This window comes from Sander vitreus, chromosome 19 (genome assembly GCF_031162955.1).
Source record: "Sander vitreus isolate 19-12246 chromosome 19, sanVit1, whole genome shotgun sequence".
NCBI lineage: Eukaryota > Metazoa > Chordata > Actinopteri > Perciformes > Percidae > Sander > Sander vitreus.
Window position 1 is genome coordinate 10,212,666 of NC_135873.1, and position 19,338 is coordinate 10,232,003.

The window sequence follows — 19,338 nt, forward strand, 5'->3', positions numbered from 1 at the left end:
GAACAGGAGATGAGTCTCACTGATTGACGCAAATAGCTGAAGAGAGCACTGTTCATATGGAAATGAGAACATGAAGTAGCCATCAAGTGCACTGCAAACTCAACCCCCATCTCCACCTCCTCCTCTTTCTCTTTGTGTCTGTGGTAATTACCTGAAGAGCTGCATCAGGCCTTCATGTCTCTTCTCATTCCAGGCAAAACTAGGCTACTGCGTACGCACAAAACACTTGTCAACTTTTTAAATTTAGCCAGTTGAGATAATTCAAGCTTCTGTGCATTGCAGGTATGATTAAATGTGTAAGCAAACTATGTATTGTAAGATGTGATTACATTTGAGGTATTCCTTCATATGAAGTGGCAAACATTGAAAACTAATGGTTCCACTTCAGGTTACAACAATTCTGGCAAGCATTCTTATATGTGCATCAAATCCTCTGGCAAATTATAATTTGGATTATTTTGAAACTGTGAGTTTTAAAATATTTAGTTCTTTTGTATAAGCATCACAATACATCACATGTCTAGGGGGAAAAAAGAAAAGAACACACCATGTCTCATCTGGCATTGGCTTTACAGCTCAGACCCACAGGCCCATGTCTGTAGCCTTGACCAATTGCCCAAAAGTTGCCCCTCTGTCAGAATTTATTTGTTTGTCAATATTGGCACTCACCTTTTCACAACTTTTCCCAAGGGCAGCTAGATTTAGCCGTGTTGACAGGAGAGATGATGGAAGACATTATCGGGCAGCACCAACAGCCCCGCAGCCAAAACAGGACACACACAACAACGCACACACTCTAATGTGAATGACAGGCGCGCACACACACACACACACACACACACACACACTCAATCGTGCACACAAGTCAGAGATATGAAATCAGACGGCCAAACAACTATCCAGGCTTGATTAGCATAATTATGATCTACACTGGAAGTTCAAAGTCAGATGGAACAGACCTGTATGAAGGGCACACTTGATGTGTTTCTTTCAGCCTGTTAAAATTATATACAGTATATATTATTGCTGGCTGAAAGAGCAATGGTGGTATTTTGGCCCTAATATGAATTACTGTGAAGACTATGAATGTTGGAGAAAAAAAAATCTATAATTTCCTTCCAAAACTGGCAGTGACATTAGAAATATATTAAAGTGTTCCCATTTTTTTTTTTTTTGGGTAATCCCTGCCAATAAGATACTTGTGTTTTAATTTTGAAGATGACAGTTGTACTTGGCAAAATGTAGTTTGAAGCCATTAGTTGATACATAATGTATTTTATCATTGCTTTGCATATCTTTTATTCTTGTTTGAGAAAAAATGAATTGGAAAATAAATAATGTTAATCAAATAATTCAGTTTCTTTTTTTACTGTTTGAAGATGTTGGATAATCCTCAACTGTTTTATATGCTGGAAATCCACACAATCCTTTAATCTAATCACAATCTTTTGTAGTAAAAAAAAAACCCCAGATGAAATAAGTCATTGATCTTTACTATGATGTTCTGCCTATTGCAATCAGCGTTTTTCAGCTCGGCAATCAGAAAGAAATCTAGATAGACAGATTTGGTTTGTGTAGATGTGTTTTCATGTGTGCTGGAACGTGTCCCAACGTGATACAACTGTCTGCCTATTACTTATCACTGTAGCTGCTGAAGGAGATAAACCAAACTAGCAGAGGCCTTCGGTTCCGGAGGCAGGCAGAGCCCAAAGCCTATATCGCTGCCTACTTCAAAGACCTGCCAAACGAGTTCACTCTTGGAGATGGCAAGACCTACAGGGGATTTGAAAACAAGCAACTCCAGAATGGCCAGGAGTACATCTTCTTTGTGCTTGCTGTTTTGGAGATGTCTGAAAACGTAAGTCTGCTCTCACACACATGTATTATCTCCATTTTTATCCATGTGTGTCTCAAATTACACTGTAGTTCAGCTTCAGACATGAGCTTGTTCGCCTCTGGGATATCCCATGCTCGTGATCTCATGGTCTTTGTGCTAGAAACTGTACATGTGAATAGACAGAGAGGGTTAAATCCACTGCATCTTGGCGGAGGGTCGGAATTTGCTTCTGGTCAGGTGTGTTACTCTGAGCCCTTGTGAGGCTTTAACTTAAAGACTAAAAGCTGCAGCTGGCCCAAGAAGCTGACCCTTGCTGCTTTGGGGAGAGAAACCCCTTAAGACCTTAGCTGATCGCAAGAATACCTCGATAACAGGGCTCCTCTTTAATTGCATCCTACGTTCGGTCCACCTTATCTGCGCTGCTGCAGCTAGTGTCTATGTGTCCATGTGTCTGTCTGGACTGAAGACCCAAAAGCTGCATGATTAGGCAGCCGCAGGCGTGATGATGGATTTGATGAGCTGCAGGGTCTGTAGTGCTGCCCGCACTCTCTCTGCTAACCCTGAGTTCAGGTAGAGGGAAACGATAATGGCGAATGGAGGAAAATCTCTAATTTGCCCACTGAAGCATGTATTTTCATCCCACAAGACCTTTTTTTATCACCTCATAGGATGTGAAATAGTTCAATCAACGCTCCTGTATAGGAGAGATATTGAAGATAATTTTGATTGGTCAGCCTGCAGCTTAGCAGAAATTACACAGCAAAACTTTGAACTGGCTTTACATTTGTAATGTTGGTCATGCTGCCTTTGTCAGAGTCTAGTTAGATATGCTCTGTCGTGAGGGTAAATTAATTGAAGTCTGTCGGTAGTGCTTTAAATATCTTGAGCTCAAATAAGTCTGGATCTACTGTATCCCTCAGCATCAGTTCTGCATGTTGATGTAACATTGTCGAGAATATATCTTTCAAGACCACCAGATTATAGATACATTATGGAGTAATGAGGAGTGATCAGTGATTTGCTTTTCCCTGGCTCAGATCATGTATGCCACGAGCCCTTACTCTGACCCAGTTGTGTCAGCCGACATCGACCCCCAGCCGATCATCGATGAGGAGGAAGGCCTCATCTGGGTGGTGGGCCCTGTGCTAGCTGTTGTCTTCATCATATGCATCGTTATTGCCATTCTCCTCTACAAAAGGTGAGGATATTAAATTATGATTACTTACATACACTTGTTTAGCCACTCAATATTTAACATTCATGACACCAATACACCACCACGCACAAATCTTCAATTAGCACATTGAAATCCAAACACTAAACGTACGATTTTAACTTAAAGCCTGAGGCACATTGATCTTCAGCCTTTCCATGACCCACTATACTATATACTATATACTATACTATACTGACCCTCTAAATAGCGCACTCACACACTTTAAATCTCAGATGAGTAAATCCAAGCATACAGCTACCCAAACTTTTAAGCAACGAAATGCAGACGCCCACAATCCTTCACACAGACGTGCATTGACTGAAAGTTAATCAGACACATCCATCTACCCCCTGCATGCACAAACACACCCACACACACACGTGCAACTGTGGAAAACACTTGCAGTAGTGCACTTTCACACTGAATCAAAACAGCTTTCTTTGTCTGAAACCCCCTAGTGGGAGTGAGACCTCGTGCTGTCACTGCTGATCAGTCAAGTGTAGGGGGGGACAGCTCTGACTATCTGCTGCATGTCACTGCATGTATGTGCAGCTTTAGAGAGGCCCTGGGGCCTGGGCAAGCATCATGGCAAGCCCAACCCCTCTTCATTTTACAACTACCCATTCCACGTGGGAGACTAGCTCTAGATCCCGACTCTGACCTTATGATGCCCTCCTGCTTTGACACACACACACACACACACACACAGATTTTTTTGTCCGTCCTTCACTATCTTGTTACTTTTCACCTTTTACATAAGGCAATTTCCCTGCAGTGTTCATTCAATCAAATGTCCAGTACTAAGCAGAATTTCACAGTAGTCCTCAAGAAGTAATTTTGCGAAGGTAAGATTAGTAAGCGAAGAGTCAGCACAATATAATCAGTAACAGCACCAATACTGAAGACAAAAATACATACATAGTATGTAATTTAGAAGGTAAGGCAAGCAGCTTTATTCTCTTACCACTTATTGTCCTTGGATTCTATTTGTATCAAGTTTTTGGTTTGGGTAATACAAAGGTGAATTGAAAGTAGACAAAGACTATGTGTGTGGGTGGGGCTTCAGGGTGAGCTTCCGTTTGTGGTGGGCAGATTTACACATCGATTACCACCAAGCCAGTGTCACCGCCATGTTAGGGAACATTCCGTGCATAACCAGGAGATATTTTTTTCGTCAAAATCAATTTGTATGTGATGGATTGCTCCTCTTGTGCAAAACAAAGGGAATAACAATGTGGAATAATAAATTAGAGTCATCTGTGCACCTACACATTGAATAATTGAAGTCAAGTCATGACTGCTACCAAACCAATTGATTTTCTCATAAAAAGGGCTTAAAAAAATAGTAACATGCAGTTTAATGTGATATACGCTTAATATATACAAATTAATTTAAAATTATGATCTCATGTTCGCATTTCTAATACTACATGCATCAAACTTGAATATGCATCATTTCTGATTTCAATAAATGTAACAGTGGTATGCTTATTTGCAGGAAAAGACAGACACAGCAATCAAGGAGTCAAGAGATGACTTTTTATGCTTGAACAAGAAGCAATCAGCTGAAACTGCTTGAAATAGAGATATAATGTAAAAATGTTGGATGCACCTGGGAAACTGTAGTATTTGAGACAAAGAGCCCCAAAGCTGAATAATTAAGCATAATCTCTGAAGTGAAGCATCACTAATCTTGCACGCACAGGAAAAATTGAGATATGATTGGTATCGTTTGTCTCTTATATAGTCATTCACTTATTCTAAAGAAACGTTTCTGGAAGTCTCCATTATATAAAGCCAAAGGTCTTACCACCTAATGTGTCGATATTTCTTTCCTTGCTGACCAATGGAGCAGCAAACCAGACAGGTAAGCGTGACAGAGAAGAAGAGGAAAACTAACTCCCTTTAAACTCATTTTCTCCCTTGACTGTTTATTTTCTATATAAACACATAGAAATTGGTCGCCCAATTGAGTTGATGTCATTCATAAAATCACGTACTATTTGCTTAATCAAAAAGAGCATATGTTAAACTTATTTATTAACGTTATTAATGCAACTTTATTTATACGACAGCTGTCAGTAGGCAATTACTGGGAAATCAAAGCACTAATGTTTTTACTTTTCATTCTACTAATAAACTTTAAATTCATGTCAAAATATCCTCCATATCACCGTTCCTACAATTTTTTTTCCATGTCAGTGACCTATGTTATGTGGATTCTGATGAATGAACAAACCACATTGCTTTCTATGAAACTGACATACGGCATCTTGTGTTCAGAGGTGACAATGTTGTGCACTTAAAATATATGAATAAGAGACTCTACAAATATGAATCTTAAAACGTGCCTTCAAAATACTGAAAATAAACCCCAAATAAAAGGGAGTGGAACAAATAACAAGAATACTCTACAACATAAAAGAATGCAGTAAAATAGTCCTGCAGTAAATGATACCTTTGTGAAGCGTGTAGCTTTTTTGTTTGCTTTTCTTGTTACTTTATATACAGTTAGAGGACCAGGTTACAATACATTGCTATCTAAACACCACCCTTAACTACAGAAAAATTGAAAGAGAGAAAAAAAAAAAAGAGTTAATTGACACCATATCTGACACTATCATTGAAAAGTGAACATTAGGCTTCACTAAAGGTAGCATTTACTGGTAAAGGGCTTTGTACTGGATTGCATTGTACTGTGCAGTGATGATGTTATTTAGTCCACCCCCTGTAGCCTTTCGTATTGTAAGAATGCCGTCCTGTCACCTCCTTAATTACATATTTGCCTGCATTATTTATGAGACCACAAGGCAAGCTTTAAGGTTACACAGTAAGAGTTTTGTGCACCCCAAAAAAAAATCCAATTTGCTGTTTGTTCTGCAGAAAAAGAGCAGAATCTGAAGCTAGGAAAGGCAGTCTCCCCAACAGTAAGGAAATACCACTGCATCATCCCACCGACCCTGTTGAGCTTCGACGCCTCAACTTCCAAACGCCTGGTACGTATTTCAAATGACGCCAGGGACTTCCGTCTCATTCCCTGTGAATTTACAACTGAATGTTCATTGTGAAAAGGGATGCCAATGCTACTGATTGTGCGCTTAAAAGGTATAACTTAGATTCACAATTACCTATATATCAAATGTTTCTTCATTTGCAACCACTACTGACAGTAAAACCTAATACTGTGACGTCCTTAAAAAGGTACCCATCAACTTTGCTGTGAGAATGGCGCTACACAAGTGAGCAGTTTACAGGTAGACACTGGACAGGTGCTTAGAGAAGGCACAGAGGGTAAAAAATGACAGTTTCCTCCCCGGAGACACCTCTCAGTGGAAAATGAAGTGGCAGAAATGCGAACTTGACAGTTTCATGGCAGCTGTCGTCTTCCTCTGCACCTGGGTTATCCAGGTCATCAAGACTTGTCATGCTTACCCAGAATAGTGCAGGCCTGCTTGGATGGTATCCCACTGCTAGGAGACAGGATGCAGCATTGTGGAAGGTGAGGGAAATAGAAAATGTGTCATGGTTCTGTGTTCCCTTTTGTATGCTCATGGATAGCAAAGAAAAAGTGGCATCAAGCTGTAAACACCAGTGTTTACTCGCTCTGACCTTTAATGCTGAGGTGAGGTGGTCAGTCGTCATGCCTTGTCTCAATCATGTGACCCGTTTCTCGCCGGCGGGAAACAATGGGAGTCACAGTCCATCACCTGGAAAGGAGGTATGCATCTTTGCCCCCGTCCTGACCGAGAGAGACACACTTAACTGCTGTTTGAGTTCCTCTGGCACCGACTGCTTTGGGGACAGGTGTGCAGAGACTGCCAATAATGTTGTAATATCAAAGCCATATTTTGTGGTCAGCTAGTATGAAAGGAGGATGACTTATCCCTGCAGGCTCATTTTTGAAAAAAAGATTTTGCATATTTATGAAAGCTCTTCAATGATGTTAGGACCATTACTGGCTGTTACATCCTGGCAGAGGGGTATTTTTCTTTTTGGCTCAGAGTGATCTCAACCATCCTCCCACTATTTCACACGCCTCTCAAGCCATCATATTTCCCCCCTCCAACAGCCTTTTGGAGAGCTGGTACCTTGGCTCTCTCGCTGCTCAAAAAAGGACCAAACATTTTTTTTCCCTATCATATGACCACTTTCTCTTCAAGTCCTGAAGCTCTTTTACATTAGACCACCTCACTCCCCTACTCTCTCCACCCTTCCTTCCACCTCTTTACCCCTCAATGGACATTTTCATCTTAAGGATGCTCGATATTTGAGTGACGGCATGTTGGAAATGGTACTTTCATTGTCCCCCACTGGTGGAAATGGATTTTGAGTAGCGGGCTGTGATAGAACCACCCTTTGCTGTCTTTCAGAGAGATGTGAGTGGGTGGGAAAACGAGGCACAGCTTCCATTAGCTAATGCCCACTTGTGACCGCAACTAAAATGAAAAATCTCCTCAATGAAGAGAGAGAGACTGTCATGTAACTTGTGTGTCAAAATGGCACCTGAATTCTCAAGTTGCAGATCTTTAGTCACAGACTGGATTGCGACAGCATGTACATGTACAAAAAGGTGTACATCCGTATTGTTCAAACCCTACACTTTTGATCGCTTCCTTCCATCTAAGCTCTTAAATATGCTGATGACACACCTCGATTGCCATTCAACATTGTCAATTCTACATCGTCAAAGTCAAGTGAACTTAACTGCAGACTATGCAAGTAGTAGATCACCATGTTAGAATCCTCAGGTTAAAATGAATGTCAAATAATATCCTATGGTTGCTCGACTTTGATTTGTGCTGCTAGGTTTTTTACGCTTTCTTATTTCCATGAAATATGCATGGTGGCATAGCCAAGCTTCTAGCATGACGATTTGTATGTTACTAATGAATGTTCCATTTAGAATACACATAATCATTCAACAACTTCTTGTCACATTTTCAATTTCTACCTTCTGTTTGTGAATAAAATAGTCATCACATAATGCTAATGACATCTGCAACGTATTTAATTACACCGCCATTTCCTTCACAGGTTCAGGTGCGTCCAGTCACCCCAGTAACCTCCATTTGTCAAGTTAGTTGGTCTCGATTATGTATTTAACATGATTTGTTTTGTTAGCTTTAATTCACTTCTTTTCCTTTTTTCTGCGTAGTCTTGTATTCCCATCCCCATCTAATCCATCTGGTGTCAATGCCATGTCATCAAAGGAGGCGGAGTTTGAAATGACAGCCTGAAACCATGTCATCACTCAAAGCAGACATCAACATCTGGCCTAACATTTTGAATGTTTTTTGGGATGTTTGTTTGCGTCAGTGTCTTACTGTCATGCTAACTATCCACCGCAGCTTTCTGTGTGAATAACGTTTTTCTCTCTCAATAGTGGGGCAAGTGTGCTCGATGACTTCTCATTGGCTTCTGTGTCCATATTCTCTTTATGAGCATGGCCACTGCTTTGAGTGAACAAACTAGCCTAACAAGATCCACTCTTCCATTCCCCCTGTTAAACACACATGCTGCTTATCTAATGATTCACTGTTGGCTTGTGCTTGGGTGATGCCCGCTTACAAGACTGGTGACTGACTTTCAGTCCATCTGATTGACAGGTATGGCTAGCCACCCTCCAATCCCAATTATGGACCTGGCAGATCATCAGGAGCGCCTGAAAGCCAACGACAACCTCAAGTTTTCACAGGAATATGAGGTAAGTGTCAGCAAAGTCCCAATGCTTGACTCAGCAATTGTTAAAAATGTCGGCGCAAGAGTGTTGCTGCATAAAGACAACAATTCAACATAGTATATACTTTGTAGTATTAAATGAGCGCATACACCTGGTGCTCACATACACCATTTAATTTTAACCGTTAATTCCTATTACTGCCACTATTAGTGTGGTGGGTAAGACAACCCCATATTTAATGGTATATTCCTGGAAGCCTTAGTTCTTTTATTGCATATCCATGCCAACCACAAAGCCGTTCAGGCAAGACGACAATAGGTGGATGATGACCTCCCAATAGCGTTAGTTAGGAACTACTTCCATGAGAAATATCTTCACCAGAGAACTAAAACCAGCCATGCCTTTTTCACAGCAGGCATTTTGGCATGTCATAGCAGGAAACGCTCAGGTGTAATTAATACAGTAACATTAATAATGGCTGCACTCCATTTCCAGTTCCAGGGTTATTGTACCTACTGGCTCACTAATGACTGACTTACAGTTGAATGGAAAAGAGGCTATTATTAATGGAGCAAAAAGCATACTGTATACTGTACACACAGTATAACACATATGTAGAAGGGTATTTAGTATTTTTTATCCTTGGGAAGCTATGCTAATGGGAGTGGTAATGCACTAATAGACCCTAGAGATTTCAAAGGCTACAGTTTACTGACACTTGTCCAGCCAGTTAATCATATCTACACTTTAGCTGGAGTCTCACTCTGAAATGTATGGTCACTGTCAGAATAAAAATACATCATAGAACAACGGTGATAGTTTTATTTAAGTATTGTGTGATTAGACCTTCAAACGTAAAAGTCCTTAAAATGGAAGTGCCCTTAAAATCAGGTAGGCTGTAGTCAGACAATGCAAGTGTCTCCTTCATATTGGCTTTGCATTGTAGATGAACTCACAGAGCCTGAAAAACTATACGAGCAAGAGGTCCTTTCAGGGGCATTGTGTGAGATAGGAATGGTCACCTTTTTTCTGTCAATTTCTTTCTGCGGGTCCTGCAACAGCTCCAACATTTATGAGGTCACCATATGGGTGGCTGCCAAGCTGGCCAATCATTACTGCAGCTTAAGTATATTGAATTCCAATTTTGTAGTGCTTATTCGAGAGCAGTGGAAAGCAATTTTGCGAGGACAATGAAATAAAGATTATTATTATGAGCAATGTTTCAGCCCACTGTTTCAACATATTTTGATAAAATATCAGCTTATCCCTTGCATATTGCTGCTTTAAGTGATTTCTGCAGATAAAGACCTGTATTCACATTGAGCTCATATGCTCTCCAATACCTCTTAATGTATTTGCTTATGCGTCATACTAGTATTATAAAGTTTTACCATCATTACAAATAATTAAGCTTATCTTCATTTATGTATTTCTCCCATGCATGTAAATCACCGTAAAAAGTCATAAAAGTATGAATATATTCATATCTGTCTAGATTATAAGCAACGTCAGTGTAGTAATGGGGCTTCCAGTTGCACTGGGTTTCTACTGTCAGTGGAGATTAACTCATAAAAGCAGTCTGTAGTCATTAAAAACACAGGCACAATATTTTCCCTGTAATGTGAAATGGAATGCCATTTTCATGTCTTTGTATTTTCCCTTTGTGATATTATATTTTATATCCCATTTATCGGTGATGAGGGAGCATTATCAACCTCTGCTTTACAAAGCTGAAAGAGGGCTTGGATAGCAAATTCTGTTGAACTAGTCTCAAGTGTAGTATTCTAGTAGATGCCGTAAAAAATCCTTATCAAATGAGAAAAGCTGATGGAACACAAGCTTTTCCTTTGTGACCGATGCAGAATGTATCTTTTTTTGTAAATCTAATCATTTATATGTAGCGGCTATTTCATGACAAAGAAAATACGTTGTTCACATAGTTTTTTAAAGTGAACTATCCACTTTTTAAGTCAAAGTCCCACCCCAAAAATGCTCTCTTCTCATTTTAATTTAAGCTTTGCAGACAAAGAAGTGGCAACTTAGATTTCAGTGTGTGCTGACACCCCATTTTCAACAAGATACGAGAGGCCAGAGTAGATACTACTTAAATTAACTGAGAAGAATAAAAGCCTAGGTTAGACTATTCATCAACTAAAACCTGCTTTCAGTCAGAGAACAATAATTTCCTTTGGACTCAATAACCTCAAGTACTTTTTTATCACAGTTACAATTTATTTTAAGAGCCTCCATGTTTTGTGTGTAGAAAGAGGACACCCATGATTATTATAGCTTGATCAGTATGTATCACTGACAAGGCTAGGGATGCTTGCAAGTTCATGCTAATTTTTTACCTTGGAAATGCTGTGTATATCAGTCCTCTTCACTCGATTGGTAATAGTCATTTTAAAATAGCCAGTCTTAACCAGTACTTGACCTTAATGGAAAACAAGTATTCATGCAAGACAAACTCTTCCATGCCGAACTACCGAGCTACAGATGAAGCAACACTTATCAATATCAACCTTTATGCATCACTGTTTTGCACACATGAGGAAGTCTAACAGCCACACTGAAAACCAATGTTATGCATGACATTAACACAGAATAAATATTTTCAGCCAAATATGTCATCAGTGTAGGGACATGCAAAATTAGACTGGGAGACAAAAAGGCCACGTTGGAGAGGTAAGACTGAAATCATCATAGCCTTTTACAAACAGCCTTGGCAAACAAGGGCCTGGTAAAGGACAACAAGGCCTTTCAAAATTCAAGCACACTCTTAAAATGATGTAAACATTATAACACAGCATTTTCAATTTCAATTGCTCTGTGGTGAAGGCATATTTCTTACACAAACATTTCATGAGATGAATTCAATCTAAGCAATGAACTATTGTTAAATGTTCATATTATATATTATATAATAATCCATTGTAATGACAAATGTTTTTGTACTTCACAGTCCATTGACCCTGGTCAGCAGTTCACATGGGAGCACTCTAACCTGGAGGTCAACAAACCAAAGAACAGATACGCCAATGTGATTGCATACGACCACTCCAGAGTCTTGCTCTCTGCTATTGATGGTATGCCGCCCACCAACACCTTCTCTCCCAACTGCTGCATCAATTCTACAGCCAGTACAACTGTGTCTTTTAGACCTCAGGAGCGCAACCACACTGTAGCACGTCAGACTACTTATTCCCTTTAATGCCTCAGGTGCTTGCAAAGAAACTGGCAATTTTCTCTTAAAATGCTGAGGCAAGCATTCAAGTCAGATTGAACAATCACCTACAGTAAGAGATGCAAGTTTTACCAGCATCTTTTTCTCTGACTTTATGTCAGGTGATTATTCTATGATGCCTCAGACTTACATATTGTATGAAGCCATGGGCTGTTTCTTAAGTAATTTATACATTGAAACCAGAACAGTGAGTTTTTTTGTGATTGTTGCGGGCAAAAATCCTTGATTATGCGGCACATTTTCTTAAAAAATGCAATGGAATATGCGGGATATTTATGCAATTTTATGCAAAATTGCGGGAACTTGCAAAAATTGCGGGAACTTGCAAAAACTGAGGTTTCATCATGGCTTCATCGCGGGGTTTGCAGCTTTTCGATGATGTTCACGTCGCGTAATTATGTCACTTCATAACGTTCCCATGGAAACAGGGGAAAATGGCTGCACTTTTGTGAAGTAAACGCAACATTTTTTAAATTTTCTGCTAAGATATATGTGACAACGAAAATGCAGGGATTATGAAATCATGCAAGCCCCGCATATTTTGCGCGGAAATCGGCACTTTATGCGGCGAAAGTGCGCCGTATTTGAAAAAATGCGTCCCCCGCATAAATATGCAGACTTTGGCTGATTATGCATTGAATTATGCGATCGCATAATTGCGTTTTTCTGGAGGGACTGACTGGAAGATAATTAGACAGCATAGCACATTATAATTTGCAATAGACATTACATTACTTGTTTGTGGGTATGTGTTTGTTAAAAAAAAGACGGGACATAAATATGCGTTTGCCACCGGGTTTAAACTGACAAAACTCACAGCAACACACAAGTTAAAGTGCTAAGACATTGGTCACAGTGACACAATCGACAAGGCGTCTCTAGTAACATTTTATGGACAGGACCTAAGATGTGGTTGCACATTTCCCCTGAGCCCATCACAACCCTGACTTGAACCAGTCCATTATGTCTTTGGCACATTAAAAAAGTGTTGCTCTGTACAGTACAGCTTCTAAGGAATAAAAGGCAATTTTGAAATCGCTAGTTAAGTGCTGGCTTCTTCACCAGTTTATTGGATTAAACACAATTGCACATACACACACAGCTATTATTTAACCATTTCCATTGAGCTGGTCTGATGGTGGGCGAAGGAAAATAAACAAAGCAAATGGCTATTGTGACAAAAACAGATAGATAAAGGCTCAAAGAGCCTTTTTGCAGTCTCTCAGAAGCAACACACAGCTTGAGTGTTGATAGAACTCCATTAGCCAGGCATATAAACACATCTGCACAACCACATTGGAGCCTTTGTGCTGTAGCAAGTGAGTAGTTCTCAGCCAGGGGACATGAGGGAGTTCCTCTTTTCCTTCTAAAGCTTAAAGCCTTTTGGCAAGCGATGCATCTATTGTTTACTTTGATTGAGTTCTTTGAATAAAAAGGGATTTGGGATTTGACATCAGAATTTGAAGACAGCTACTATAAGAATTTACCGATGTGGGGATGGATTAGCATGATGCTTGAGTACATTTGTGGACTTTAATTGTTGTGACATCACCAAAACTGGTTTCTAAAGTTAATCCCTAAAACTTTTCCAACCCTTCATTTGCCAAAATTGTACAGTTTCTATTTATATTAGTATGTATCAGTTTTTGTTAGCATGATCCTTGCAAATGCCATGTTCCCTCCAAATTCCATCAATTTCATGTTTTATTTTCGGGGCATTAAACTTATACTAGAGCTCAATCTTTTTTACATTGATCTATATTTAGTGTGGTATACTGTCGCAAGCCTGTTATTCTACAAATAGGTCATTTATTTAGAAAATGTAATCAAAATCTAATGGGACAACTTTAGAAATCTGTTCTGCGATAAGACAATTCAGTAATCTGAGAAAGTATGAGTAGTCATCCGCTTGCAAATGCACATAACCTTAATGTGAATACTTACTACTATTAAGAATCACAATTACAATGTTGTACACTGAAATCATCTGTATTAGATTCCTTTGCTTTTCTATGTGGTGTACTGAACAATGCAATGTTTATTTCTCAATAAGCATATTGACAGAGAAAATGGTAGAATTTATACAAATCCTGAGTGACAGAAAGCACAAAGGCAAAATCCATTTGCAAATGTGCTTTAAACAACAGCTCGTTCTCATTAAACCACAGTAATGTCTCTTTTTGCTTTTGCTTTTCAATTTGAAAACACAATGGGCTTAATTGCATTTATCCCTTGTCCATCACAGAAATGTTCAGCTGTCTGGCTGTGTGGACAGCTTCAACAGCAAAAGACAGGGCGGGGGACAGTTGAACAAAATTATGTGGGTTGTTCTTTGAATGTGTTCATATTCCATTTTATTTTATTTTTTCCTGTCAAATAAGTTACCTGGGAGTAAGCGGGAGTCTGGGGGAGAGGGGTGAGCGGGGGGAGGGGGAGCAGTTGGAGTGAGGGGATTCTCTGATACGTGGCGTCCATGCAGATGAGACTTATCTTGGTCGACCATGTGTGCAAGAAGCCCCTAAACTGCCAGTCCTGAAGCATTGACTAGCTGTCAGCTCTGTCTCTTCCGCCTGGATTCGAAAAGGCTGCTGTGCCTTTCATTTAATATAAGCAAAGGGAAGGAGGAGTGAAGAGGGGAGGGGGAAATTGTTTTGCTAGTTTTTTGTTGGTTTGTTTTTCTCTGTGTGAGGTGATAGACTTTTACAGACTGAGCTTTATCTGTAAGTCAGTTTGCAGATATGGAAGAGGAACACACAAGCTGTGGATTTAAAAAAGCGTTGATAGCAAATATAAATCCCATAGACTAACACTGGTTCCAAATGTTACTGTTTTATGCTATTTTTCCATTGAAAACATACAGAATGTACTTTGCTATGTTTTCATATAATACATTTAGAAGATGTTGAATTTTGTGGGGAGAATCTGACGTTACTACTAATAACTGAAGAGCAAATCAAGACTTAGACCAACTTAGGAAGCAACAAATGCCGCTTTTTTGTGACACTGGTCTTTTCTGCATTGTGTTAGGACAACATAGTGAACAATTGTATTTGAGATGTTTCTTTTTGAGTCTAACTCCCACCATCAAAATGTTCTTTTTTAGGTATCCCTGGAAGTGACTATATCAACGCTAACTACATCGATGGCTACAGGAAACAGAATGCGTACATTGCAACCCAAGGATCTCTGCCAGAGACATTTGGTGAATTCTGGAGGATGATCTGGGAGCAGAGGAGTGCAGTCATCGTCATGATGACCAAGCTGGAGGAGAGGTCCAGGGTAAGGGACGCAAATACAAATACCGCCATTTTTCTTTGTGGTGCTCTCTCTCTCTCTCTCTCTCTTTCTCTCTCTCTATCCAAGTAGGAATGAACAGGTCGAACCCAAAAGTGTGGGGGGAATTTGTTTCATTTTAAGCTTTGGAATGTTAAACCCTAACTCACAAAAAAAACAAAAATGACTTAACGGTCTGAGCCACATCAACAAAAACTTTCAAAAATGTGTTTTTTTAAAGTCACTGTTCCTTTCTTCATTTGATATCGAAAATTTGCAGTAAAGATTCTTCCTACTCTGTTCAACCCCTATTAGTGACACGATAGTTTGACGTCCTTATCCTCCTGTTTCATTTGTGCAGTATGTTGTACTCTGGCCTTCCCTAGATGCCTTCATATTTATTCTCCAGGAGAAGCCAACTTCCATCTAGTATCCACTCATATCTTCAATCCTTTCTTTACAACAACACTTCCTGTTGTTGCATGGCTCCCTTCATTAACATAGGACAGCTAAAGGCACTGGATTACAATCAGTGATAAAAAAGACTCAAACACTGAAAAGCTACATTGCCCAGCTGGATGCATTCACGACTCCTTTAAGGCTGACATGGTCAAAAGGCACCCTGTCCCTTTTACATGGAAATCTTCACAGTGTTTGACTGAGCACATGAAAAGCTTGCACAGACTCCATAAGCTACTGACCTTCACACTTTTATGCCTTTTCTAAGAGCCTGGCATCGTATTAACAGGGGTGCTGATTCAATCCACACAGCAGTTTTCACTCAGTATCTGTACAATCTGCAAAGCAAACAAGCTCCTTTGGCTGATTTTTTTATATTTTATGCACTCTGAAATGCTTAATTCTTCAATTCAATTAATGCTGTCAGGTGTCTGTTTGGCTCTATAGATGCTTTGTGATATCAGAGTGCTCCTTGGCTCTGCCGTAAACACTTCCTGCGAGAAATTCCCTCTCTGATCCTTCCATACCATTATGTTGTTTAACGTTTGGTACATGATGTGCTTTTGTTGTTGCCAACAGCTCCTGTCTTTCATATTATTCAGTCATATCATTCGCTGGGAAGCACTCAAGCTCTCTTTGCATGTTCTTCATATCTAAAGCTTGAGTAGTTGCAATTTAACGCCACTATGAATCATCAGCTGCTTAGATAATTAATAAGTGGATAGTACACTTAAGATATTTGAATATTCCAGTGGTACAACTGGTGTCCATGTCAAAAATGCCATACATTTTAACAGAGCACCAGGCAACAGAACTTGTTGAGTATGATGATATTTCAATTGTGGTGAACATACGGCTAAAGCCTAAGTTCTAATAGACATCTATCTAGAAAAAAAAGTGAATTGGAACCTAGTTATTTCCTCCCCAACACCAGTTGTGCTTTCTTTTGTCAGCTAATCAGTAATGCTATAATGGAGCCATTTTTTTATTGGCTGTTAACTGGGAAACAAAGCTGTACACTCGAATGGCAATAAAGCCGAGCCAGTGATATGATTGGAAACTGTGGTTACCATTGTAATTATAGAGTATGTCAGAACAGTTAATAGGTCCGTCGGCTCTATACAAATATCTCTGGCCATTTCATTGATTCTGAAATCAAACCTAGTCAGCAGGAATGAGGGGAATTTGGACATGTATTTTACCATTACTTGACTTTGTGTATAACTGTGAATTTGAAGCAGGGAACTGTTCTGGAAAAAGCATTGGTACTAAAAAAATTACAAAACTGCATCAAGACTAATCTTTTCTAACTTTGGGGCAGACAGTGTTCATATATTCCTATCCAGAGATTGTCTAATGTAATGTTTATCTCCACTGCAGGTTAAATGTGACCAATACTGGCCTACGAGAGGGACAGAGACTTACGGCCTCATCCAAGTGACACTGCTAGACACAGTAGAGCTGGCCACATACTGTGTCAGGACATTTGCACTTTTTAAAGTAAGCAGCATTTGCATTTTGTTGTCCTATAGCAGCTACTTAGACCCCAAGTACTTGATGTGAGCTGTGTTAGTCACTAACCTTTCGCCAAATCCATAATTCAGAATGGCTCCAGTGAGAAGAGAGAGGTGAGGCAGTTCCAGTTCACGGCCTGGCCAGACCACGGGGTACCCGAGCACCCCACTCCCTTCCTGGCCTTTCTAAGACGGGTGAAAGCTTGCAATCCTCCAGATGCAGGGCCCATGGTGGTACACTGCAGGTAAGAAACAACATGGTTTCACAAAAACATCCCGAAGCATGAAATTCATTTTGTTCTCTCCATTTGCTGTGATGAATATATGAATACATATGACAAAATACAACAGATTCACGGTTATTTAGAGTTTTATATCTGAGACATTTGTGTATTATTTTTAAAAGAAATCATCCTTGAACCAGAGGACAAAATGTTGGCTAAAAGTAGCATATTCAAAAGGGAGTAAACTATGGCCCACTGTAAGCCCAAACAATACTAGCTTTACAGAAGGCACTTTAAATCTGAAGGTGTTTTCAACATCACAGTAAAAAGAGTACTAGCATCATTGCCCTCAGCAAACTCAAACATCTCCTCCCACTCACTGACACACAAACACACGCAGACCTGTAGAGTTCCTTGCTACACCAATAACATGTCGCACATCAGCAGCCCACAAGTCCGTGGCTTATCCCTTGGGTTATTGCATCTGAAACAAATAACTTTCAGTTTCACGCTAACTTCACTTCCCTGAGCTACATGAGTGGCCAGACTCCCAATAGAGAGGCACTGGGATATAACACAAACTTCTGGCTCCTCTCAACTCAGGAAGTCATCAGAGGCTCTGCACAGAGAAAGCAAGTGACTAAAGTGGGAAAAAAGACAGTAAAAATGAAGGAACAGCCATAGTGAATGTAATAGATACAAACTTGTGTCAGAAAGTGACAAAAAGGGAAGGGGGATTACTGAAGAATTAGAATTACCACATGCTGAAGTTAATTAGAGATAGTTGCCGAATCGCTTCAAATTGAAAATCCTCACTTTTTACAATGAAGCAGAATACAGGAATTAATGTCACTCTGCAGATGGGAGTTTTTAATTCCTCTGGCTCCCTATCAGATACAATCATTTCCAAGCTCCAAATCCTCTCAGAGGCATTTCCTCACTTCATGTTTGACCACAATTTTAAATAGAGCCATCTTTTAGCTCTACATACTTGCAAAACAAAATTCAGAGTGTTTTGTGGTTAAGCAGAGATATACTGTAGACAAATATATTTTGTACCGTAGAAGCTGAAGATGTTTATGCACTTGCAAAAAAGGCCTAAATAAAAGCTGTATGTGTGAAAGAAAAAAAGCATTTTGTTGCCTATAATTAACAGCATGGTACAGTCTCTTAAGCAGTTGATTATTTACTTTGTGCACAAATTGCAGCTTACCATGTTCGTACATGCTGAGGGGCCTTATGCAAAGACCATAAAGGCATACAAATATATGTGAATTGTCCTAGTCTGGAATTTATTTTTCGGATTATTCCGACACCACATGAATGGAGCACAAACGCCCTATCTTGCAATGTTAACAAAAGTGAAAAATAAATGTTCTACCTTGGCCCCTGCTACACTCCAAGTTTCCACCAAGTTTCATTAAAATCGGGCCAGAAGTTTTTCCTTAATCCTGTTGACAGACCAACAAACAAATGGACAAACCAAACTGAAAACATAATGCATTAATGTGTGACCACAGGGCTCAAAAACTTGGTGAAATCAGAGTATGTCCTATGAAATCTGCCCCCTATGGCCATTATAGCATGTTTCCTGCGCTTTTCACTAACCCATAGGTCAGGGACTGTTTTGCTGTTCTAGCGGAAGGGCTAACCCGGCATTATGAGGTGACACAAGAGATCAAAAGGTCATGATTAAATGTCATGGAGAACACTGGCCTCTCCGAGTGACTCAGAAGGGAAACCTTTGATAGAGCAACCCACAGTGCTGAACTGAACATTGAACTGACAACTTAGCAATATAATCCTCCTGTTTTTTTCTTTATTCTGTATCACTGTGGTAGCCAGCACATAATGCAGGATGTAGTCTACCTAACTGCCGTCACTTTAAGCA

At 39.7% G+C, this 19,338-nt stretch overlaps 1 protein-coding gene across 4 annotated transcripts in view; it reads left to right on the forward strand.

The window, feature by feature from the left end:
- ptprda (protein tyrosine phosphatase receptor type Da) overlaps positions 1–19,338 on the forward strand; it is a 132,328-nt gene that overhangs the window by 101,362 nt on the left and 11,628 nt on the right. For 2 of the 4 annotated variants that reach the window (XM_078275547.1, XM_078275548.1), the window contains exons 19-27: positions 1,649–1,858; positions 2,875–3,035; positions 5,937–6,049; positions 8,088–8,129; positions 8,660–8,757; positions 11,696–11,819; positions 15,081–15,256; positions 17,090–17,209; positions 17,314–17,468. In XM_078275547.1, coding sequence (XP_078131673.1) covers positions 1,649–1,858; positions 2,875–3,035; positions 5,937–6,049; positions 8,088–8,129; positions 8,660–8,757; positions 11,696–11,819; positions 15,081–15,256; positions 17,090–17,209; positions 17,314–17,468 — 1,199 coding nt within the window. The remainder of the gene's footprint in view (positions 1–1,648; positions 1,859–2,874; positions 3,036–5,936; positions 6,050–8,087; positions 8,130–8,659; positions 8,758–11,695; positions 11,820–15,080; positions 15,257–17,089; positions 17,210–17,313; positions 17,469–19,338) is intronic. The other 2 variants (XM_078275549.1, XM_078275550.1) reach the window with 1 other exon arrangement.